General features: G+C 41.6%; 1 protein-coding gene and 1 non-coding gene across 2 annotated transcripts in view; both read left to right on the top strand.

Moving 5' to 3' along the window:
- Positions 1-24499, top strand: part of SLC28A3 (solute carrier family 28 member 3) — a 59105-nt gene that overhangs the window by 15994 nt on the left and 18612 nt on the right. Inside the window, exons 2-10 of the mRNA XM_025931661.2 lie at positions 6590-6673; positions 11488-11570; positions 14935-15026; positions 16445-16634; positions 17723-17867; positions 19102-19215; positions 20296-20373; positions 22527-22607; positions 24043-24123. Coding sequence (XP_025787446.2) covers positions 6590-6673; positions 11488-11570; positions 14935-15026; positions 16445-16634; positions 17723-17867; positions 19102-19215; positions 20296-20373; positions 22527-22607; positions 24043-24123 — 948 coding nt within the window. The remainder of the gene's footprint in view (positions 1-6589; positions 6674-11487; positions 11571-14934; positions 15027-16444; positions 16635-17722; positions 17868-19101; positions 19216-20295; positions 20374-22526; positions 22608-24042; positions 24124-24499) is intronic.
- On the top strand, positions 8476-8580 carry LOC112868764 (U6 spliceosomal RNA). The gene has a single exon (XR_003224357.1). It is a non-coding gene; the product is annotated as a U6 spliceosomal RNA (small nuclear RNA).

Genomic DNA, 24499 nt, shown 5'->3' with positions numbered 1-24499 from the left:
TAGCAATATTTTAAGGCATCACTCCTCAGAAAGTACCACATTGACTGTTTCTTAGGAAGATTGCTTTAAAGATGTACAGAGATGGGGAGATAGGTAGGATGGATGGATAGATGATAGGTAGGTAGGTAGATAGATAGGCACACACACATACACACATAACAAAATAAGCAAATCTGATCACCAACCTAAATCTGTTCTGATAGTATAAAGCCTTCCAACCAAGGTATTTTAGCAAACACTTTACAAAACTTGCTGTGAAGTGTCAAGCTCTAGAACCATTTAAGGCTCTTCATAGTGGGGTGCCTGGGTGGCTCAGTAGGTGAAGCATCCAACTCTTGATTTCAGCTCAGATCATGATCTCGCAGAGCCCTGAGTCGGGCTCTGTGCTGACAAGTGCTTGTGATTCTCTTTCTCTCTCTCTGCAACCCCGACTCAAAATAAATAAATAAACTTAAAAAAAAATATCTTCCTAGTGACTCCTCAGGGTCCTTATCAACATCATATTTGCCTGATGAGCCATTCCCATCTGTCATTAACCAACATGATGTATGTCCCACCAGAACTCAGGATGAAAGTCTCTCCAGGGATGAAGGTGTCTGTTCTTGCCCCCAGGCTCAAGCCCATCAGTGCCCCCCTCAGCAAGACCAACCATACTGTCAGAGCACACCAGGCCAGAGTAGTTTCTGGAAAGAAGGTTGAAGAAAGTCTCCCCTGGCAGAGTGATGTTCAGTCCGCAGCAGAGAAACCCCCGCCACGAAAACTGAGAAATGGAAGCCACATTGTGCAATCAGGGCCACAGTGGGAGGGAGAGACCAAGTAAGCGAAGCAGACATCGTTGCAAGAGAAAGCGTCAGACTAATCATGGAGACAGACATGTCCACAAATGCAGAAGTGCCCGCTTGTGTATTTAAAGAATAGCATCGGGGCGCCTGGGTGGCGCAGTCGGTTAAGCGTCCGACTTCAGCCAGGTCACGATCTCGCGGTCCGTGAGTTCGAGCCCCGCATCAGGCTCTGGGCTGATGGCTCAGAGCCTGGAGCCTGTTTCCGATTCTGTGTCTCCCTCTCTCTCTGCTCCTCCCCCGTTCATGCTCTGTCTCTCTCTGTCCCAAAAATAAATAAACGTTGAAAAAAAAATTTAAAAAAAATAAATAAATAAATAAAAATAAAGAATAGCATCTACTTAAAACCAGTCTATAGGGTGAGAGGCCCACTATCCTGGGTTGGGAAATGACCACCAAAGCCTAAATATAGTTTAAAAGTGGCCACGAGCATTTCAGGAATCTTTCAGCACCTCTGTCAAGTCTACCTGGTCTTTTCTTTTCTTTTTTCTTTTCTTTTTTTTTTTTTTTTTTTTTTTTTTTTGAGTATACACAATGTTACACAATGATACACAATGTTACATTAGTTTCAGGTATACAACATAGTGATTCTACAAGTTTCTATATTATGCTATGCTCACAAGTGTAACTACCATCTGTCACCATTCAATACTATTATACTACCATTGACTGTATGCTGTACCTTTATGCACATGACTTATTCATTCCATAACTAGAAGCCTGCGTCTCCCATTCCTCTTCACCCATTTTGCCCAACCCCCCACTCCGCTCCCCTCTGGCAACCATCAGTTTGTTCTCTGTATTTATGGGTTTGATTCTGCTTTTTGTTTATTTACTTATTCATTTGTTTTGTTTTTTAGAGTCCACATATAAGTGAAATCATACAGTTTCTCTTTCTCTGTCTGGCTTATCTCACTTAGCATACTACCCTGTAGGTCCATTCATGTTGTCCCAAATGGCATGATCTCATCCTTTTTATGGCTGCATAATATTCTGTTGGCTATAGATATAGATGACGTCTTCCTTATCCATTTGTCTATCGATGGACACTTAGATTGCTTCCATGTCTTGACTATTGTAAATAATGCTGCAATAAACATAAGGGTGCATATATCTTTTTGAGTTAGTGTTTTTGTTTTCTTCAGATAAATATCCAGAAGTGGAATTGCTAGATCTTAAGATAGTTCTGCTTTTAATTTTTTGAGGAACTTCTACCTATTTTTCATAGTGGCTGCACCAACTTATATTTCCACCAACAGTGCACAAGGATTCCTTTTTCTCCACATCCTCACCAACACTTGTTATTTCTTATCTTTTCATTCTAGCCATTCTGACTGGTCTTTTGATATCTATAGTTCAAATCAGGCCTTCTTCGTGGAAGGGTACTTTCATCTGTAGGTACACCACTATCTCTTTTTTTTTTAATATGAAATTTATTGTCAAATTGGTTTCCATACAACACCCAGTGCTCATCCCAACAGGTGCCCCCCTCAATACCCATCACCCACCCTCCCCTACCTCCCACTCCCCATCAACCCTCAGTTTGTTCTGTTTTTAAGAGTCTCTTCTGCTTTGGCTCCCTCCCTCTCTAATCTCTTTTTTTTTCTTCCCCTCCCCCATGGTCTTCTGTTAACTTTCTCAGGATCCACATAAGAGTGAAAACATATGGTATCTGTCTTTCTCTGTATGACTTATTTCACTTAGCATAACACTCTCCAGTTCCATCCGCATTGCTACAAAAGGCCATATTTCATTCTTTCTCATTGCCGCGTAGTATTCCATTGTGTATATAAACCACAATTTCTTTATCCATTCATCAGTTGATGGACATTTAGGCTCTTTCCATAATTTGGCTATTGTTGAGAGTGCTGCTGTAAACATTGGGGTACAAGTGCCCCTATGCATCAGCACTCCTGTATCCCTTGGGTAAATTCCTAGCAGTGCTATTGCTGCGTCATAGGGGAGATCTATTTTTAATTTTTTGAGGAACGTCCACACTGTTTTCCAGAGTGGCTGCACCAGTTTGCATTCCCACCAACAGTGCAAGAGGGTTCCCGTTTCTCCACATCCTCGCCAGCATCTATAGTTTCCTGATTTGTTCACTCTGACTGGCGTGAGGTGATTTCTGAGTGTGGTTTTGATTTGTATTTCCCTGATGAGGAGTGACATTGAGCATCTTTTCATGTGCCTGTTGGCCATCTGGATGTCTTCTTTACAGAAGTGTCTATTCATGTTTTCTGCCCATTTTTCACTGGATTATTTGTTTTTCGGGTGTGGAGTTTGATGAGTTCTTTATAGATTTTGGATACTAGCCCTTTGTCCGATATGTCATTTGCAAATATCTTTTCCCATTCTGTTGGTTGCCTTTTAGTTTTGTTGATTGTTTCCTTTGCAGTGCAGAAGCTTTTTATCTTCATGAGGTCCCAGTAGTTCATTTTTGCTTTTAATTCCCTTGCCTTTGGGGATGTGTCAAGTAAGAAATTGCTGCAGCTGAGGTCAGAGAGGTTTTTTCCTGCTTTCTCCTCTAGGGTTTACCACTATCTCTTTAGACATTCCCAAGACCAAAGGATCCTGCCCTGAGGTCTAAACTCTACAGGCATGATAGTCTGGGGTTGGACGGTCTGAGTTCAGATCCCATCTTGGCTATCCTGGTTATATAACCTGAGTCATGCAATGCACTTATGTTTGCCTTAGTTTCTTCATCTGTAAAAATGGAGATCATTGGATCACAGGACTTCAAAGAGTTTAACCTTGTGTCGTGTACCTACTATGTATTATATCAATCCAGGTGCAAATAAAAGCAAAACCAAAAGTAACAAGGGAGAAGCTTGTATCCTGCAGATAAAGGTCGGGAAGTAGGTAGTATAGAGCTGGAGTGGAAGCACTACTCTGGGTTTTAGGAACCCAAGAGCCCTACAACTCACTCACTGCTCTAACATCCCCAGGATGGGGCTCTTGTGTTCATGTTCATGGCCTGGCTGGAGCCATCCACACACAAGGCAGCATGGTGTAGGAAAAAATGTAAGGGACAAAGAGCACCTGCCAGCCATCTCTTAAGGCATATTCCTGAGCTGCCCCACTCAGGGCACCACATCTATTTGTACTTCATTGGCCAGAATCTAATTATAAGTGGAAATGTCACCATTTTTCTGGGTGGCTACATGTTCAGCTATAATTCTATAGAAGGGAAATAGCTTAAGTAGATGGGGAGGAAATGGTTTCAGTGATTTCTCATGTTTTAGAGGTTGAATGGTTTAGAAACTGAAAGGAATAAATAAATAAATAAATAAATAAATAATTTTAAACACCTCTGTCCATCTGTATTCACTGCAACACTCACTGTGGACCTATAGTTGTTCGAACAGCATGAAAAGTTCAGGATGGAACCCCAGGCTCAAGGATCTGCCATTCAGAGCATCTCAAGGCAGAATGGAGTACACCCAGCAACTAACACTAACAAGAGAAATTACATGGCATGCTGTAAGCTGCTTACAAATACTCATACACAACACCACAATATTGTCACCCATTCAGTGGAGTGACAAGCTTGCATTTAGAACACAATATTCATTGTAGTTCAGTGTACTAAGATATCTAGTAATCTATACTAATGTATCTAGTAATCTGAATTGCTAAGTAGATGGTCAAAAACAACAGGCCAAGAAGTAATTATGGACCGATCACCCATTCAGGCCCTATGACTCCAATTTGACAAGAAGCAATAAGACAAAGCAAAGCGATGTCTTAAGGATTATTTTTCTAGCTCCAATCAACACCCACAACACCCCCATCGTTTCTGTTGGAAATCCTCAAATGATAGACATTGTTCTTCCTGAAAACGTTAAAAAGCCAAGGCGCACACTCTACCAGAGGTAAAACAATCCATTACATGTTACAGAATACGTCCACAGGTGCCCTTCTCAACGCTTACATCTACTCTGCCCCACCCCCAAACACAACACACACACACACACACACACACACACACACACACACACACCACTTCCTATTTCATCCTTGAGTTCCACAAGTTTCAGATCCCGCCACCAGGTGGCAGGAGTAATCAAGAATTAGCAGGAATTACCAAGAAGGTCCCAGAAAATGTCACGATTCTGGAAGGGATCATAAGAACACTGAATCAAAACTGTGGTATAGATGGGTAAACTGAGGCTGCAAAGCATCACACATGGAATTAGGGACCCCAGGGACCAACACCCTCTGTTACCTGTGCCCTGTATTTCCACCAACTTACACTGGGTTTTATAGCAAAACCTTGGATTGTGAGTAGCTTTTTTCGTGGGTGTTCCACAAATGAGCAAATATTTCTAATAAATTTTACCTTGATAAACGAGTGATGTCTTGCAATAAAAGTAGTATGTGAGGCCAAACGTCACATGATCACAACTGAGCCAATGGTTCTTGAAATTTGCTTTGATATACAACTGCTTTGGATTACAAGCATGTTTCCAGAAAGAATTATGCTCACAAACCAAGGTTTTGCTGTACTTGTAACTTTTCAGCTTTATTTATGTATTCATTTTTATTTTAAAATTTTCAGCATCCATGAAAGTGAGAATAGTAAAATGAGTCCCTGACTGCCCACCAGCCCACCCCAATCAGCAAGCTTTGTCATCTTTCCATACCATACCCAGAGCCCCCTACTATATTTTTTACCAAATACTCAGATGTATTATGCCATACCAGTTAATGCAACATCAAAATTTCTGTGGTTCATTCATTCAACAACTAATCATTAGCAACAGCAACTAATGATGTGTGGGAGGCACTGTGCTAAAGTAAGATATGCAGCTGTGACACAAAAAGGCACTGTGGCAACCAGGCTTTTATGCATAAATCACATGTACGCTGCAAGTTAGATTTTATCCACATTTTATACACTCTTGTATTTTAATAGGTGGAAAATGCAACACGAGTTGGAATTGTAATTTTTATAGATCCTTGGGGCCAGACAGATCTAAAGTTAATATCAAAGTCATACACTTTTTCTTCTTTCAAAGACAAGGTCACAGCCGACAGGCCAAGCAGGATACATTTCCTGAAAAGCTATGGGGACCTACCTGACACGGTTTATCTACCTTGTTGCCTTACGTGGAATGAATTACCTTATGAAGGCAAGTTGGGATGAGATGGGAGAAAGATTGGACCCCCTCAAAACAGGTAAAAGAGCAATGAGCCAGGGGGGTGTCAGTCATATGTCAAAACAGCACCTCAGGGGTAAGGACACTCCTCCAAGAGAACAGCTGACTCCCATCCAAAATGTAAAATCAAGACAGCTTGACAAAAGAAGGCATTTTCTGATTCTCATTACTAGGAGAGATTCCTTTAAGCTAAACAAAACACATTTTAGCATTTCAAAAATCTAACATCTAAGAAGAAAACTACATGGTCTACATTTTTCTTTATTTTATAAGTTGGAAACCTGTGGTATGTGAAACCCCCTAGCCTCTTCTCTGCTTATTATAAAGTTACATGACTTAGATGGAGGCACCTGGTCCTCCTTTCTCTCTTCCTCAAGCTGAAGCACATCATTCCTTCCATCAGAACAGAACAGAGATCATCTGTTGATAAGCCTGAGATCCACTGGTCCTTTCTTTTTTCAGCTGACTCATCTAAACACCTCCTCTTTGCTGTCCCATCCCTCAAAATTCTTTTGGTACCATTTTATAAAAAGAACATTTGAGTTTCTTGATTCTGAAATTGTATTTTTGCAATCTGTACTTTTTCCTTAGAATGAAGATGACTTCGATGAAAAACAGAACACATCAGGAAACAACAACTCACTAAGGTGTAGAGCTGTGCAAAACACCCAGCAGGTAGGGCGGCGATGGTTGAGTGAATCTATTACCATAGTAACTGCTGTGCAACAGGGACGGACAGCTGTGGGGACAGAATGCATGTGCTCAGCTGGCACTCGGAGGAATGAATTAACTGGTAATTAGAATGTGTAAGGCAGAGTCGTGAAGAAAACACACGTGCTCAAACAAAGAGATTTTGTGTTTGTACACCTGTCCCCAGAGTTTTCTGCTGGCGAGAGTACATAGGCTTTCTCGGACACATCACTATTACAGATGCCAAACTCCATCGCAAAGCAAAAAGCACTGGCTTAAACCAAAGCATCTCGATTTTAAAGTAAGTGAGGCAGATGAAGAAGGTTCTAAGATGTGGTTCTAACACTATCCATCATGCCTCTCGAGTTCCTCAGTGATGCCTAAGCTTACAGCAGGCTGAGGCACTCTGTCGCAAGGCTACTTTTATTTCTTTTATATATTGAATTCTGGGTAGGCTCTCATTTGGAGAAAGGCTTCTGTTGCTAAAAATCAAGCAGATTATTCATGTAGATCATCCTTTTTTGGGTAATTCTGGGTGCCTAATATCAAGCCATCTATTGGAGGGAGTTATTCTCAGAGATAAAAAGAATAACTTGTTTAAAGTAGATTATGTGGGAAATTATTGCAGCAAAATTTGGAAGACAGAAAATGTGACCTGTAAAATTCCAGGAAAAAATCAGTGCCTAACATCTTAAAACGTGGCCCTTTAGTGCAAATATACACTGCCATGCACATGTCACTTATATTGGGATCATGCTATCCATATTCTTACTGTCTATTTTACTTAATATATTATAAAAAAGTGTTCATTTCCCTATTTATGCAACAAAACAAGAGAAAACAATACTTATGTCCATATAAAACCTGCACATAGAAGTTTATAGTAACATTATTCACAATTGCCAAAACTTGGAAGCAGTCAAGATGTTCTTCAGCAGGTGAATAGATAAATGAACTGTGGTTCATCCAGACAATGGAATATTCTTCAGCACTAAAAAGATATGATGAACCCCCAAGCCATGAAAAGACATGGAGGAACATTAAATATGTATTACTCATTAAAAGAGGCAGTCTGAAATGACTACATACTGTATGATCCCAAATATATGACAAAGGAAAAGGGAAGACTGTGGAGACAGTAAAAAGACCAGTGTTTACCAAGAGGAGAGGGTGGGATACATGGGCAAAGCACAGAGGATTTGGGGGGCAGTGAAACTACTCTATGTGATACTATTATGGTGGATACATGTCATTATGCATTTGTCCAAACCCATAAGATGGACAACACCAAGAGGGATCCCTAATGTAAACTATACATTTTGGGTGATAATGTGTCACTGTAGGTTCATCAATTGCAACAAGAGGCGGTGATCATGGGGGAGGCTATGCATGAGTGGGGGCACAGGTGTATGGGGAACTTCTCCTTATCATTCAATTTTGCTGTGAACCTGAAACTGCTCCTTAAAAAAATGAAGTCTTTTTTTATTGTTTCACAAAACAATCAAAAACAAAAAATTAGATAATTTACTGTTATACACAAGAACATAAAGACTGAGGAAGATCTGCCACATTGGCACCAATGGTCCTTGGGTGATCTTGGCAGAGGCCATCTCAATAGAAGCCTGATCACAATGGACTGAGTAGGATGTAAGGGTCACTAAAAGTAAAGGCAACTCTCTCCAGCAGTTTGGCTGTGAAGAGAAGGAGGGAGGGTAGATGTCCTATGACTATGGGGTCAAGGAGATTTTGTTGTTGTTGTTTTCGGTTTGTTTTAAAGATGAGGATGGGTGCTCACTGTGGCAGCACACATATAAAATTGGAATGACAGGAAGAAGACCGGCAGGCCCCTGCACAAGGATGACATGCAAATTCATGAAGCTCCCATATTTTTAACACACACAAACACACACACACACAAATCCCACAAAAAAAAAAACAACTAAAAAATGGGCAGAAGACATGAACAGACATTTCTCTAAACACACAGATGGCCAATGAACATATGAAAAGACATTCAACATCACTCACCATCAGGGAAATGCAAATAAAACCACAATGAGATATCACCTCACACCTGTCAGAATGGCTAAAATTAAAAACACAAAAAACAACAAGTGTTGGTGAGGATGTGGAGAAAAAGGAACCCTCATGCACTGTTGGTAGGAATGGAAACTGGTGTAGCCACTCTGGAAAACAGTATGGAGCTTCCTCAAACACTTAAAAATAGAATTACCATATGATCCAGTAATTACACTACTGGGTATTTGCCCGAAGAATATGAAAACGCTAAATCAAAGGGATACATACACCTCTATGTTTATTGCAGCATTATTTACAAAGCCAAACTATGGAAGCAGCCCACGTGTACACTGATAGAAGAATGGTTGAAGAAGAGGTGAGATAGATAGATACACAGATACATAGATAGATAATGGAATATTACTCAGCCATAAAAAGAATGAAATCTTGTCATTCGCAGCAACATGGATGGATCTAGAGAGTACAATGCCAACTGAAATAAGTCAGCCAGAGAAAGACAAATACCATATGATTTCACTCATATGTGAAATTTAGCAAGCAAAAGAAATGAACAAAGAAAAAAAGAGACAAGCCAAAAAACATGCTCTTAACTATAGAGAACTGGTAGTTACCAGAGGGGAGGTGGGTAAGGCATGGGTGAAATAGGTGAAGGGAATTAAGACTACACTTATCATGATGAGCACTGGAATTGTTGATTCACTATATTATACACCTGAAATTAATATAACACTGTGTGTTAATTATACTGGAATTACGATTTTTGAAAAAGAAAAAATCTTTACCAATCTGATAGGTAAACATTAATTAAACAAACAAATAAAGATGGGAATGGGTGTGGGAATAAAAGAGAATAGTTAATGCCAGGCATTCCATTGATAGTAGGTAACTTGAGACAATTTCACTGTAAGAAAATAATAATCATGATTAATTAAGTCAAATAATTGTCAAACTTTAACTACTGGCTAAGCTAGGTGTTAGATGGGAATGAAATGAATAAGGCTTATCTCTACCCCTATCCTCAGCAGCTGCAGCTTGGACCCCACTGGTCTCTCCTTCTGTTATCCTTCACCAGAAAATGAAGTTAGTCTAAATGTAAAGTATAATGGAGTTTGGCAGCAAAGGACTCTATGATCTTTGAGAATCCTTTCAGCTCAGAGATATGCTTGTGACTTATTTCGAGGAATTCTCTTACAGTCCAGATCAATCAATGGCCACCTGGGCTATGACAGAAAATAAAAGCTGAGATATGACTTTATCTGTCTTACAGCACATTCAAACCACTCTGCATTTGCATACTTCTTTGCCACTTTCCCTCACCATTGCTTACGGTAGCTGGACCTATTTGAGATATTATTGCAAAGTGGTGGAAGGCAGGAAATCCTCTATGCTATCCTGAGAACAGGACGGGTCATGGATATTTAAAAGTTCAAACAGTGGGGGGCGGGGGTGGCACCGGGTGGTTCAGTCGGTTAAGTGTCCAACTTTGGCTCTGGTCATGATCTCGCAGCTCGTGAGTTCAAGCCCCATGTCGGGCTCTGTGCTGGCAACTCGGAGCCTGGAGCCTGCTTTGGATTCTGTGTCTCCCTCTCTTTCTCTCTCTCTCTGCCCCTGCCCCACTCGCACTCTGTCTCTCTCTCTCTGTTTCTCAAAAATAAATAAACATTGAAAAAAAATTTTTTTGAGTTCAAACAGTATCTAGAAAGATAGCCCAGGTATATACTTCATTAATTAGAGCAAGGGTTAGCTAACAAAGGGAAATACTTCCCTTTAGCCCAACTGATAGGACCCTAGTTCCCAAGGGAAAGTTAATCAGCTCTTGATGATACTAGGCTAGTGGTCACGTTTGCAGGCCAAGCTTTGGGCTGTCAGGAAAATAAAGCCAGCCTTGGTCTCAGTCCTTTGGGAAACAGGGTTGACAGAGTTTAAAAGGAGATTTATACAGCCTCTGATATAAACTTCATTTAGCACTTGGCTGAGAACAGAGCAGGGGTTGAATGATTACAGTAGAGAAAGGAGCAAAAAGCATAGATATGAGCCTATTCCCTAAAGGAAAGAAGAAAATACCAACAGCTCCTTTGGAAGAAAAAGGAGAGAGAAGTGTGATCCTGTAGGTTTTGTGTAAAGGGAAAAATGCGCAAGTAGATAATAGGAGCTATATTCTTGCATAATAATTTTAAAAGACCTTTAGAAAGTCCTTTGCCAATGAAAAAGAATGAAATCATGCCATTTGCAGCAACGTGAATGGAACTGGAAGATATTATGCTGAGTGAAATAAGTCAGAGAAAGACAGATATCATATGTTTTCACTCATGTGGATCTTGAGAAATTTAACAGAAGACCATGGGGGAAGGGAAAGGAAAAAAATAGTTACAAACAGAGAGGGAGGGAGGCAAACCATAAGAGACTCTTAAATACAGAGAACAGACTGAGGGTTGATAGGGCTGGGGGGTTGGGGGATAGGGGAAAATGGGTGATGGGCATTGAGAAGGGCACTTGTTGGGTTGAACACTAGGTGTTGTTATGGAAGTGATGAACCATGGGAATCTACCCAAAACCAAGAGCACACTTTACACACTGTATGTTAGCCAATTTGACAATAAATTATATTAAAATAAATAAATATTTAAAAATTAAAAAAATAAAATAAAATGCAGTCCATAAAAAAAGTCCTTTGCCAAAATTCTAAGCAAAAAGAGATCAGGGTTCATTATGCCCAGAATTCTCATTATTCCATCTCTGCTGCAATGTTTGATTTCCAGGACGAAGAGCAGGTCACCATTGAGCAGGATTCTTTAAGAAACAAAGAAGATGTGGAGGATGATCCAGAGGCACATCAAAAAGGGTACAGGTTTAAACGGAGAAATAACCATACTGACCTCCTTTTTGGTTTTGCCACTTTGTTTTATCTTCATCTAATTTTAAACACTTATTATTATTTATTGGATATTACCACCACTACCACCCATTTCCCTTCCCCACTACCCGCCCAACACTATTTCCAGAAAAATTAATGGATCTCTATGATAATCACCATGGTAAATTCAAACTGCTAATGTCCTGGGAACCCAATATCCAGGACAGTCTTCTAATTAAAGGCATAAATTACTAACTAATTGCTCCAGTCCACGCAAAAGTAGTTAATTCATCTTCTCAGTGTCAATCAATAAGCAATTGATTTCTCGGGGCGCCTGGGTGGCGCAGTCGGTTAAGCGTCCGACTTCAGCCAGGTCACGATCTCGCGGTCCGTGAGTTCGAGCCCCGCGTCGGGCTCTGGGCTGATGGCTCAGAGCCTGGAGCCTGTTTCCGATTCTGTGTCTCCCTCTCTCTCTGCCCCTCCCCCGTTCATGCTCTGTCTCTCTCTGTCCCAAAAATAAATAAACGTTGAAAAAAAAAATTAAAAAAAAAAAAATAAGCAATTGATTTCTCAAAACCCAATCCACATTAAGTCCCAACAAACTTGCTCTGACCGTAGTATCCTGAAGGTATTCCAAGTTCTTACTGCCCATGAGGTAAGAGAGGCAAATTATTTTTATTTTTTTGACCAGGAAAATGAAGCTCAGAAAAGTGACTTACTCAAGGTTAGCTAGAGAGGAACAAAGATAACTTAATGTCAGCTTCTGATTCCTAGCCCAAGATTGTCTGGTACTCTGTCATAACACTCAAGTATTTATCAAGTTTCTAAATTCCTATTTAAATTTTGTTTAAATTTCTATGTCTCTGAGGAACTTTATTTTTATGCATCAGAAGATATCTCTGGAGTTGGTCAGAATTAAGATTAAAAGCTCTTGTCACATTTACATCATCAAAAATATTTACTACCTCAGAAACCTGAGCTTTGTTCCATCTTTCATTATGCTTTACGGACCTCTGACTCCAGGGGCTGAGTAATTCTCTTGGGTGGTCAGGTTTCACTACTGTTAATGGGATGGAAGCAATCACCAAGAGGCTGAGAGTTGCCTAGCCATGATAACCAAATGGCCGAAGCCTCTATTTCTAGCTACTTATTTTATGCAGTGTGAGTTGTCATGGACCACACATATTCCCTGCAATTAAAGAATCTGATCAATCCAACCCAAAGTATATGAATGTGTCCAATGAAATGTTGCCCTCCACCGCTGCCACTTTGAAACACTATCAGAAACTGAAGATGATGCATCATCAACCTTTCCTAAATTAGACGATGAAAATTTAGTCTTTACTGAACTTTGATTCCCTCAATATCTTCTGGATCAGTGTTTCCAATTCTCAGTACATGTATTCACACACATACACAACACCAAAGTTTTCATGAAATAAGACATCATTACTGTGAGTGATATGCTCTTATCAGTCCTATTCTTTCTTATTAAAGATGGGTGTCAGGGCATCTGGGTGGCTCAGTCAGTTAAGCATCTGACTCTTGATCTCTGCTCAGGTCATGATCTCATGGCTCATGGATTCAAGCCCTGTGTTGGGCTCTGCACTGTCAGTGTGGAGAATCCCTGCTTGGTATTCTCTCTCTCTCTCTCTCTCTCTCTCTCTCGCTCTCGCTCTCGCTCTCCCTCCGTCCTCCCCTCTCTGCCCCTGCTCCTCGCTTTCTCTCTCAAAATAAATAAATAAACTTTAAAAAATAATAAAAGCTGTACATCTATTTAAAAAATAAAATAAGGGGCACCTGGGTGGCTCAGTTGGTTAAGCGGCCGACTTCAGCTCAGGTCATGATCTCACGGTCCGTGAGTTCGAGCCCCACGTCAGGCTCTGTGCTGACAGCTCAGAGCCTGGAGCCTGTTTCAGATTCTGTGTCTCCCTCTCTCTCTTCCCCCCCACCCTGTTCATGCTCTGTCTCTCTCTGTCTCAAAAATAAATAAATGTTTAAAATAAAATTTTTTAATAAAAAATAAAATAAAATAAAGATGAGTGTCACACACTGTGCCTTCACAACCCACTAATGGGTCCTAACCCACAGCTGTAGCATGCTATTCCAAATAAGCAACACACACTCCCACTTCATTTATCTAGTAATGCAACAAATGCCCATCAAGCACACTAATGTCCAAGGTCCTAGTGCCATTGGGCTCACATCTGCTCTCCAGGAAGTTAGCCAGTCAAGCCTTTATCACAAAATGAAATCAAAGGAGACAGTAGGAGTAAAGCACAGAGGAATGACTCTGTTCAAGGAGATGCAAGAAGGTGTTGTAGGAGCAAGGGGCTTGGGCTGTGCCCTGAAACTTGCACAGGGGCCGAGACTTGGACATGGACGCACAGCTACTGCAAAATGGACAAGTGGAGGCATTAGCAAGTGAGTCCTTTGGAATCCCAGAGATGAGGAATCTCCTACATAGGACTAGAAGTGACCTAGAAGTGGCAATGATTGTGTGAATAAATTCCTTCCTCCATTGGGAGAAGAGGTCTCTGTTAGAAGGGGCAGTGAGAAAAGAGGCAAATGTATGAAGCCAGACCTCAGGGGAGGCATGGAGGGAACCAGGAGAACCCTGGGAGAAGCAGAGCATGGTCATTGTGGGTATGGGCCTGGGCCCCTCCAAAGTCACTTGCTGATGGCCACCATCCCCCCAGCACAAGTGCCCAGATCCCCATATTGCTCACTCACTAGCCACCACCCCCTAACAAAGCTCTGGACAGGAACAAAGATGTGCCAACAATGCCAGAACTTTTGAGAAAGCTACCTTACAACTTGCTGGCTAATAGCTCTGAAATCCACAAAATCCTCCTTTATATTTCAAGCACCCAGTGAAATCTGTCAGTCTCCCACTAAAAAACATGGTGAGCCAGGACAGGGAACCACCAACTTACTCAAACTTTGTGAGGCCAAAAGGGATGACAATTCCTTAAATCAACGTTTCATATCCGAAGCTTAAAAGCTATCAGAGGCCCACATAGTCCCGTGAGAAACAGTCTTCTCCTACCATTTATTTCCAGCTTTTGGTTAGTTATCCATCTCCCCCGCTCTGTTTTCAGAAGCATGTTTTCTGCATCTCTGTAAGCCCTCAGGGCTTGGCACATCCACGCAGCAAACACTGATCCAAGCTATGGCTGATTATAGTCTAAAAGGATATGAGTATCCCATTTCTATTTTGTAGGACATCCACTTCATCCATCTGTTCGTTTGCTTCCTTGATTTACAAAGCCTCATCTAGCTTAGTATGTCAGTTTATTTCATGTTTTTGATGTTACCTTCTGCCTGCCTTTTTGCTCTTGTGTTGTTACAGGTATCTGGAAAGGAAGTATGATACAGTTTGTGATTTTTATAAGAAACACAAAACCACCCTTCAGTACATCCTCTGGGGCATCTTAATAGTAGGTAAATAACAAAAGGGGGGTGGATGCCAGTGTCTTTGTTTGAGAATATTCCAAATAGTAGCTTTCTATAGAAAAAAAATAAATCTTTCTGTTCCCCCTGGACCTTGGTGAATCCAGAGAAGTTAATCCAGAAGCTCCTGAGTGGTGGGTCTCAACTGTGGTTGCCTATGCAGATTGTTTCCCTGTTTGGTTTATGTAGCTAGCATCTAATTAGGTTCCCTACTCTTACAGCCTTGGTTGTTGTGATATGGATTTAAGGGCTAGTTCATGCAAATCCAGAAAACAGAAAACTAGAAAACATGGTGATAAACACAAGATGGGGACCTAATCACAGGAGACGATATAAGCAATTAATACTTCATGCAAATGCAATGTGAGCAGGAGCCTAGGGTCATGCAGGTCACCCCTCCTGCCTGAAAGCAAGACCACACTATCTTCATAGATGAGCAGGTCCCCTATTTTTACTCCCTCCAAAGCAAAGAGTTCTGCAGCCCATTTTGAATAACACCCCTGTCTATAAAATGTGAACCGTTGCACCCAAGTCCATAGACGTTAACCCAAGACTCTTGCACCTCCAAGGTCAGTGGCTTTGTTGGTGCTCAGATATCTGAAACAAGGAAAAGCAGGGTTTAAAGCTTCCTCTACACTGGGCCAGGTAGTATTTTAGGCTTTTCAGGCCATGCGGTGAAAGCCACACAACTCTGTCCTTCTAAAACAAAAGTAAACAGACAGGCGTGATGGTATTTCCATGCAATTTTATTTGTAGATTCAGACACAAGTATACAAACACAACTGTACTTGGAACCTACAAAGATAAGTGGTAGGCCCGATTTAACCTGCAGACCATGTTGGCTGACCTTTCTGGGACACCCTGTTCTTATCCTAGAATCTCCTCTTCAAAAGCAGCCACCTTGGTAATTATCCCTCACCCCTTTCTTTAGAGATTCTTTGGAACTCAGAGATGGTTGGAAGGCCTATTTTCCCACTGAAGCGTAGGCCAAATCTGAGCTGCAAACCAGGAGAATCAATACCTTTTTGCCAGTGGTTGCTTCAACACCTAGCCTTTCTCTGATAGAAACTCCCCTGCTGAGTCTGAATACCCAAAAATAGGAGTTAGTACTGAGAGACCCAACAATCAAGCATCAAGATTCAAGAACTTGAGGTTCTATGAGAAAACAGACCTAGCACTCTGTCCTTCCTGCATTCATGGTGAGACTGTTAGGGAATTACTGTGAAAAAAACAAAATCCTAAAAATATATAGTACAGATAATTACATGAGTCAATAGCCCTATCAAGAGCAATCCTGCATTCAATGGTTTCTTGATTGAACCTCTCCTTGGCTGAGCCCCATCAGTGCTAGAGGCTGGTCTGCACCTGGTATTGGTGATGCCCCCTGTCTGTGCTTGCTTTCTCGACAGGTTACCTGGCAATGGTGATTGCAGCTTGTGCGCTGAACTTTCATAGAGCCCTTCCCCTTTTCGTGATCACCGTGGCTGTCATCTTCTTTGTTGTCTGGGATTACTTTATGGCCAAATATGAGCAACGAATCAATGAGTGTCTATCTCCTGGCAAAAGGCTCCTAAACAGCCATTGGTTCTGGATGAAGTGGTAAACTCACTCCGTTCCCTTGTTGCATTTGAGAGAAATGTTAGTCTTTTCCAACACTGTTTCCAAAAACGTGTTCTGAAATTGGTCCCTCATTTATAGGCTATTGAAACTAGAAATAACCTGGGGAATAATCTGCTATAATACCTTCATTTTACAAACAGGAAATCAAAGCCTAGATAGGGCAATGACTCGTTCAAGATATGTTCAAATGTCCCTGCAAACTGCTTTAATTCCAAGTGCCACTAAATGATAAAATATTGTCCAAAAGAAAGGGCAGTTCTTACTTGGGGAGGTGGCTTTCTGATCTGGGCCTGAAGCTGGCCTCTTTGAAAGTAAGACCCTGTGAATATAAAAGTTGACTCTTTCCTATAAGACCCCATATCCATATCCGATGAGTGACTGCTCAGAGCTTTTCTTTCAGCCTTTTTCTATGGGACCTCCTCTTCCTCCAGGTGACCCTAGTGGATTAGACACAAGACAGGTTCTCCCCAGAATGGCACTCAAGGGATGTACCTGGAAAGTTCACATATCCTTGACCTAACAACGTAGGATTGTTCAATCCCAACACAGCACACTTTCTGGCTCTGCCATCCAAGCTGTGAGTCAAACTTGTCATGCCCACTAGATCCGCCAAGGAGTCATAACACTTCCTGAAGTCTAACTTACTCTGTGAGGCTCAGCTGGAGTCCTCCAACTTCAGAGAGCACATTTCAAGTTCTCCCTTAAAGGGCAGAAGGTTACATCTCTCCCATCTCCCAAAATGGACATGAGAACTCACAGAAGATCTCCCAAAGAAACCACTAGACTTCCCTCTCTAAACACCCTTTCTCATCTCTGGCCCCTTTTTATGATCCTGAACGAATGAAGAGCCCAAGAGTTTTGGAATGTGCTTAATCCAGTGCTTAATTTTTGGCTATCTGCCTTGATAGCCACAACCAAAGAGGGTTTGTGCCATGTCTAGAAGCATAATTTCCTGGTGCCAGGGTGTTACTCTTAATAAATTTTTTGTTTATTAGTTTAAGTCTGATTTTAAGATTTTCAAGTTAGCAGCGCAAACGATGCTGATGCCCCCTTTCCAATTTTCTTAGGGTGATTTGGAGCTTACTGATTCTGGGTGTTATATTCTGGCTCATCTTGGACACCGCCAAACTGGGCCAACAGCAGCTGGTGTCCTTTGGTGGGCTCATAATGTACATTATCCTGGTATTTATATTTTCCAAGCACCCAACCAAAGTAAGTATGAAATCAATCTTTTTCAGCTTTTTCCCTCTTTTTTTCCCTCATGTCTAAATTGCTCAAAATAATGAGTGTGAGAGAATTTCACTGTTACTCAATATTAGTCTTACCTTGTTATGCTCTTTTAAGTGGCTAGGGCACCTTCCTTCCCGAACTTGCTTAGTACTAGTTCTCTCTCATTTATCATTCTCAGTAATTTTCCAGTTACATCACCAGTGAGGGGTTCTCTCCTGTCAAGTCTAATTTCTACTCATGTCCTCCACCTCCCTCCATCAAACATGCTAAGAAAATTCATCTGTTTTGATCCCGATCTCCCCGGACCAGTAAATAATCTAATATTCTACCATTGGATTCTGTAGTTTATCATATTTCCACTTGCAATTTAGGTTATTTTACTGCAAAAATCTGTCCTTAAACAGACCAGATTTGTTCCCACTGAATTCAATCCCTATCCTCATTCTGACAGCCTGTAACCCGTTAAATGGGCAAGAATTTGGAGACATCCAGGCTTTCACACATGACTCAGAATGGCAAACTCCGGAAGACTTTACTGGCTGAAAGGTTGGCCCAAGAAGAAGGTCACGTAATAAGATCCAAAGTCCTTGCCCTGCTAGGGTCAGCATCGCTGCTGATTGGTCTGCCTCCAGTTCTTCAGTTCTCGGCAGCCCACTCGTCTCTGCACCAAAAATGAAGGCAGATGATTGTCCATTACTGCTGTACTCCCTGGGTCTGCATTAGAGTTAATTGGTTCCTTTTACAGTGAAATGAGAGCCCCTCAACAGGGAGGAATTTCACTTAATTCACTTACAAATTGTCAGATGAACAAACCTTGGGCACACAGAGAAGTCATGCTCTGCCTTTCCATTTTCCAGACAGGGGAAATAATTATATGTCTCTCACATTTATAGCACAACTAAGAGGGCCAGATCCTTCCTTCCTCCTTTGATTGTCCTTCTAAGACTCCTCTTTGTGTCTAAGTCATTTTGTCGTGATATAATGATAATTGCATACCTTCCGGAGACTGAAGTCTTCGAACTCAGGATTGGGATGATGGAATGCAGCGCCAAGATCTGGGGCCGTGATTCTCTGCTCACAAGTGCTTTGGCCTCTCAAAGATGGATCACAGGCCATGTGTGAGAAGCTTCCGAGGAAATAGTAATCCTCTGGGTGTTTATGCTGAGCTTAGCCATTCATTTTCTAGTGACACCTATCTCTTCATCTTTCTGCATAGGTTTACTGGAGGCCTGTCTTTTGGGGAATTGGGTTACAGTTTCTTCTTGGGCTCTTAATCCTAAGGACTGAACCTGGATTTATGGCTTTCGATTGGTTGGGTAAACAAGTTCAAGTAAGTTGGGTTTAAATGAACACCTTGCTTGTAAATTCTTTTTTAACATTTGGATATAATCCTCAAGACATGTCAGAAATAGGTTTATTTGTCTGCATTAGTTGACCCACATTTTTGTGTAGAATATGTTAATCTGTCTAGTTTATTAATATTACAGTTGTCCCTCGCCCAATCATCCACTACATCACTCCCCATCCTGATTGCCCCTTCATCCTGGCCCAGGGGTGTCACACTTCTAAGATAGTTCCACAAATAGAGAAACAAGCTTTCTTTGCATGGAGTGATAGCTAGTGCCACCTATGTCCCATCTATGACTTGCTGCAACAAATTGCCACACCTGGTTCCTTTGAGTATCCTGGAGTCAGATTAAATGTCACAAGTGACAGGAAATCTGTATGCAGGTATAGTTCAAAAATACACTTCCTAGGACACCTGGGTGGCTCAGTCATGTAAGCATCCGACTCTAGGTTTCAGCTCAGGTCATGATCTCACAGTTCATGAGTTTGAGCCCCGTGTCAGGCTCTATCTCAACAACACAGAGCCTACTTGGGATTCTGTCTCCCTCTCTCTCTCTGCCCCCCACCCTGCTGGCTCTCTCTCTCTCTCTCTCTCTCTCTCTCTCTCTCTCAAAAACAAATATATAAACATTTTATTTTTTTAATTTTTTTAATGTTTATTTATTTTTGAGACAGAAAGAGACAGACCGTGAGCAGGGGAGGGGCAGAGAGAGAGGGAGACAGAATCCAAAGCAGGCTGTAGGCTCCGCGCTGTCAGCACAGAGCCCAATGTGGGGCTCGAACCCATGAACCGCGAGATCATGACCGGAGCCAAAGTCGGATGCTTAACCGACTGAGCCATCCAGGCGCCCCTTTTACTTTATTTTATTTTTTAAACATTAAAAAAAAATACACTTCCATGCCATCTACTGGAGGGGGAGAAAGGTTGTAAAAATTTACTTTCCACCTCTATCCAGCAAGTTTGCTGGGCTTCCCTTCTGCAGAGCCTGGGAGGTCCTGTGGACTGTAACCACCAGTTCCATGGTTGTAATGATCATGTGCCCTTTTCCTTTCTTTAACTCAGACCTTCTTGGAGTATACTAACGCTGGGGCTGAATTTGTCTTTGGTGAGACATATGCAGACCACTTCTTTGCATTTAAGGTAAAGCTAAACCCCTTTTCTAAGTATTACTTCCTTGTCAGTAGCTTCTCAATCTTTGTAGATGTTCCAATAGAATCTGACCCGAAACCAGATATATACCTGCTGGGCATGTCCTACATGGATAGCACATCACCACCTTTTTCGATTTATCTGATTTTATCTGAAGTCAGTGGATTGTAAACATTTTACTTTGTTACTATAGCACTGAGGGAAACATCTAGAAATATACAAAAACTTTTGAGGGGGCTCATAGCATTGCCTGAGATACTTTTGAGAAATCATATGGGGTAACAGCATCTGAAGCATCAGGGAAAAGAACATTTGGTACCTGGCAATGAACAGGCATATGGCCACTGATAGCTTCCAGGCCAGGGATCAGAGACAGCCTTGTGCTCCGGAACCCCGTTTCCCAAAAAGAGACAGTTGCTCACTCGTATCAACCTCTGTTCTTCCAGAGCCATCTCCGTGCTAAACCTTTTGTGTCTTTCCTTCAGTACTGCAAGCCTGGAGGCTGGGCCTTCTCCCAACCAAAGGAGGGACATTATTCTCCAAGGGAAAGGCAACCTGGCCTGCCAGTGCTCCCACAAGCCCCAGGAAGCTCACTGTCCCCAGCGAAGCCCCTACAAATACTTGTTGATGAGTCAGAAAGATAAATTTGGCTTTGCCTTCAGCATTCTTTGTTGTGGTGTTATTGTTCCTACACATCTAAATTGTTTTCTCACTTAGGGTCTCTAAGTTTACCTCCAAACTACCCCATCTTCAGTTAGGCCAACTTTTATGCTGAATCTTTTTTTTTAATTGCTGAGTTTTGTTTTTTTTAAATGCTGATTTGACACTTTGGTTGCTAAGATGACAAAGCCATCTCCCAAAGGCCAAGTGTTTACAAACTGAGACAGAAATATGCTCATATCATGAATTGAACCCAGAATTGGAAAAAGAAAGTCACAAGGAAGGCATACCTTGATGCCCAGACTACACCAGTGTCTTTAGACTTTACCTACCCACCCACGCACCCACCACCTCCCTCTCCCCCAGAGAGGTGGCCTCTGTCCTCCCAGCCAAAGCAGAATCCCTGTGGGAACATTCAAGAGATAAGCTCCTTGAATTCCCTGAAGCTTTCAGGAAGGCACTGCTTGCCCATTAAAGCCAATAAAAGCACAGAAGTGACTGAGCTCTGCATAATGGCACAAAATATCTTTTGATATATATTATTAATAAATTTTTCTAGATCAGATCCTGTACAAATTGTCCTCAGTCATTCTGTGCCTCTGGTGGCAGTATGTCCCTGGCCATTTAGCTGGGGAACAGAGGAGAAGGGTTACAGAGGGGTAGGAGTGTGGGGGGACCCAGCCCACAGTTCTGTGTGTTCTCTGCAGGGTGGAAACGGCTCACTGTAGAAACAGGCTATCTTGAAAGCACCCAAAGAGCTTCAGGGAAATAGGGTTCAGAAAAAGACACTTGTGATATCACACAATAAACTATTTCCAAAGTTGATTTTTTAGCGGTTCAAAAACTCCATGAGTACAATAATTATTCTCTTCAGAGCTAAGTGAATGAATGCTTACCCTATGGGAGGCAGTTTGGGTAAGCACCCACCATGCTGTATCTGGTCTGTGCAACTTCTACAAATAAAGATCTGAGGCTGCTCACACTCTGTTTCGACCAGGATTCTCTGCTAATGAGGCTATTTAATATCAGAACTTCAAGAATATCTGCCAGTGGCCCTCAGTGTGTGGATCTAGTTATTACAAACTACCCCCTCATCGAACTTCATTCCTTCTCTGAGAAACTGAAGTAACAGCAGCTTATCATTGCCAAGAAACAAACAAACAAACAAACAAGTCATGCTTCCTATAAAATATCCTCAAGCTGATGCAGAGCAAATTCAAATAAAAGATTGTAGATGGGGAAGCTGCCTGAGAAAAGTGTCATTTAGTTCAAGAGGAGTGAACTAAATGTGTCATTTAGTTCATTCAAGTGTCATTTAGTTCATTTAGTCAAAAGTTCAAGAGGAGTTTCTAGTAGTTTTATGTTTCCAGGTGGGGCAGGGTTGGGGAGAGGGAGGCAGAAAAGAGACCTGATCTGAAACTTAACTAACACAACTGAGGCAACATCAACCCTGGATTGCTCTCAAACCCCCATCTCACCCCCAGGTCCTGCCAATCGTGGTTTTCTTCAGCACGGTCATGTCCATGCTCTACTACCTCGGGTTGATGCAGTGGATCATTAGAAAGGTACTGGGTCTTGAAGGGACTGGCTGCTTCTTTCAGGGACAAAGTCTTAGATGCCTTTTATCCAGCATTTTCCAAAGTGCCTTTCTGTTTGTGCCAAGATCCACCACCACCACCCCTCCACCCCAAGGTATTAGACCCAAACCAAAAAATCTTACATGTAGCCACTGAGGGAATTTTATCTTGGGGATTTCTAACGGGGCTTTGACTTGCAGCCAGTGGTTACCGGCTATCTTCATAAAACCTCAGTAATTACTTCTTTAGCCAAATAATTGACTCCAGCAGAGCTGACACCTGTGGACAGAACAGCATCCTTCCTTCGTCCTGGCTGTCTACCCTGTGCCTTACACAGAATCCCTACTTATCCTCAGGACGTTGCAAAAGTGGAGACTCCTGGTCTAGGAGTGGCTACAGGATCAAAGCAAAAAGAGAGAAGCTACTTTTTGTTTCTGAGGAAGTTTTATAAGCACACACACACACACACACACACACACACAAGGTCTGAAAATTTCATCTCATTTCTGCCACTCCAGCGTCAGTTCTACACTTGTGTTAAATTGCAACATGAGGAAATTTGCAAGTTAGTTCAAATGCACACACACAAACGGGGCAGTGCATACAGAGTTTGGGCACAGCCATTGCCCTCCTTTGATCCTTGTAAATAAATAAAAGAGAGGGAGGTAAGAAGGGAGAGAGAGAGAGAGAGAGAGAGAGAGAAAGCAACAGAACACCAGCAGAATCCAGAATGTCAGCAAGAGTGTGCCAGAACCCGTGATTTTCTGATTGCTGACCTGAACACGCAGCATTATTGTGCTCATGTCTAAGCAGAAAGGAAGGAGAGAATGCAACAGGAAGTTTCCATCCTGAGGTGGGCACCACAGTCTCTAGTTGGAAGGGCCAGTAGAGAAGCAGGACCATAAACCATGTTCATTTGAGAGTTAAGTAGAAAGGTCCAAACCTCATCCCACTACTTATTAACTGGGTGATCTTAGACAAAACAACTAAACTGTTCTATGCCTCAGATTCCTTTTCTATAAAATGGCCATAATTATAGGACCTCCGTCAAAGGGGTATTATAATAATTAAATGCATTACATGGATCAAGAGCTTAAAACAGTGCTTGGAATGCAGTAAAGCCTGTCAAGAATGTAAGTAATTATTAGAATTTATTATTCTCATACAGTGTTTCAGTACAGATTTGTTTCTATAGTGAATGTATAAATTCAAGGCAAATACAATGACTCAGCCTTACCACTCAAATAGGAGGATTTGATGGGCCTACTCTGTAAACTCTAGATAAGATATACTCACACTTAGCACCATCACTGGCCTGCCAACAATTGTTGAAGGCATTTTCCTCCAAAGATTTTCATCCCTACTTTGAAGTTTTGTGTATACAAACAACTCTTCACTGACTTTGTCCCTTATCTCTTTTCAGGTTGGATGGGTAATGCTAGTTACTATGGGATCATCTCCTATTGAATCTGTAGTTGCTGCTGGCAATATATTTGTTGGACAGGTAAGTTGTAATCTCAAAACAAAACAAAACACCTGTTGAAATGGATACTCTTACCAGAAATTAGAGTAAGAAATATAATATTATAAATATACTGGTGTTATTTTTTTTTATGTGTCAGCAGAAGGGTGTCAAAATAAGGAGCCCTCAGCATTGACAATGTCTAGATTCCAGCAAGAAAAAAGAGTGTACGAGAATGATCCCTTCCAAGTGTCCCAGTGCACTAGTGTAAAATTTGGGTTCTTGAAAGTGTATGGAGAAGAAAGACGGAAAATCATTTTATCAAATTAGCAAAGCACTGGGCTCCTCCCGTTCTCAACCAATCTTTTCTGAATTAATTGAATTGTTGAGGTCTCTGATCCACCCTTCAGAGGCTAAC

The sequence above is a fragment of the Puma concolor genome, chromosome D4 (assembly GCF_028749965.1).
Source record: "Puma concolor isolate L17-30 chromosome D4, mPumCon1.1.hap2, whole genome shotgun sequence".
In the NCBI taxonomy this organism is placed as follows: Eukaryota; Metazoa; Chordata; class Mammalia; order Carnivora; family Felidae; genus Puma; species Puma concolor.
The sequence above is the reverse complement of the archived record's forward strand: the minus strand, read 5'-3'. Positions and strand labels throughout refer to the sequence as shown.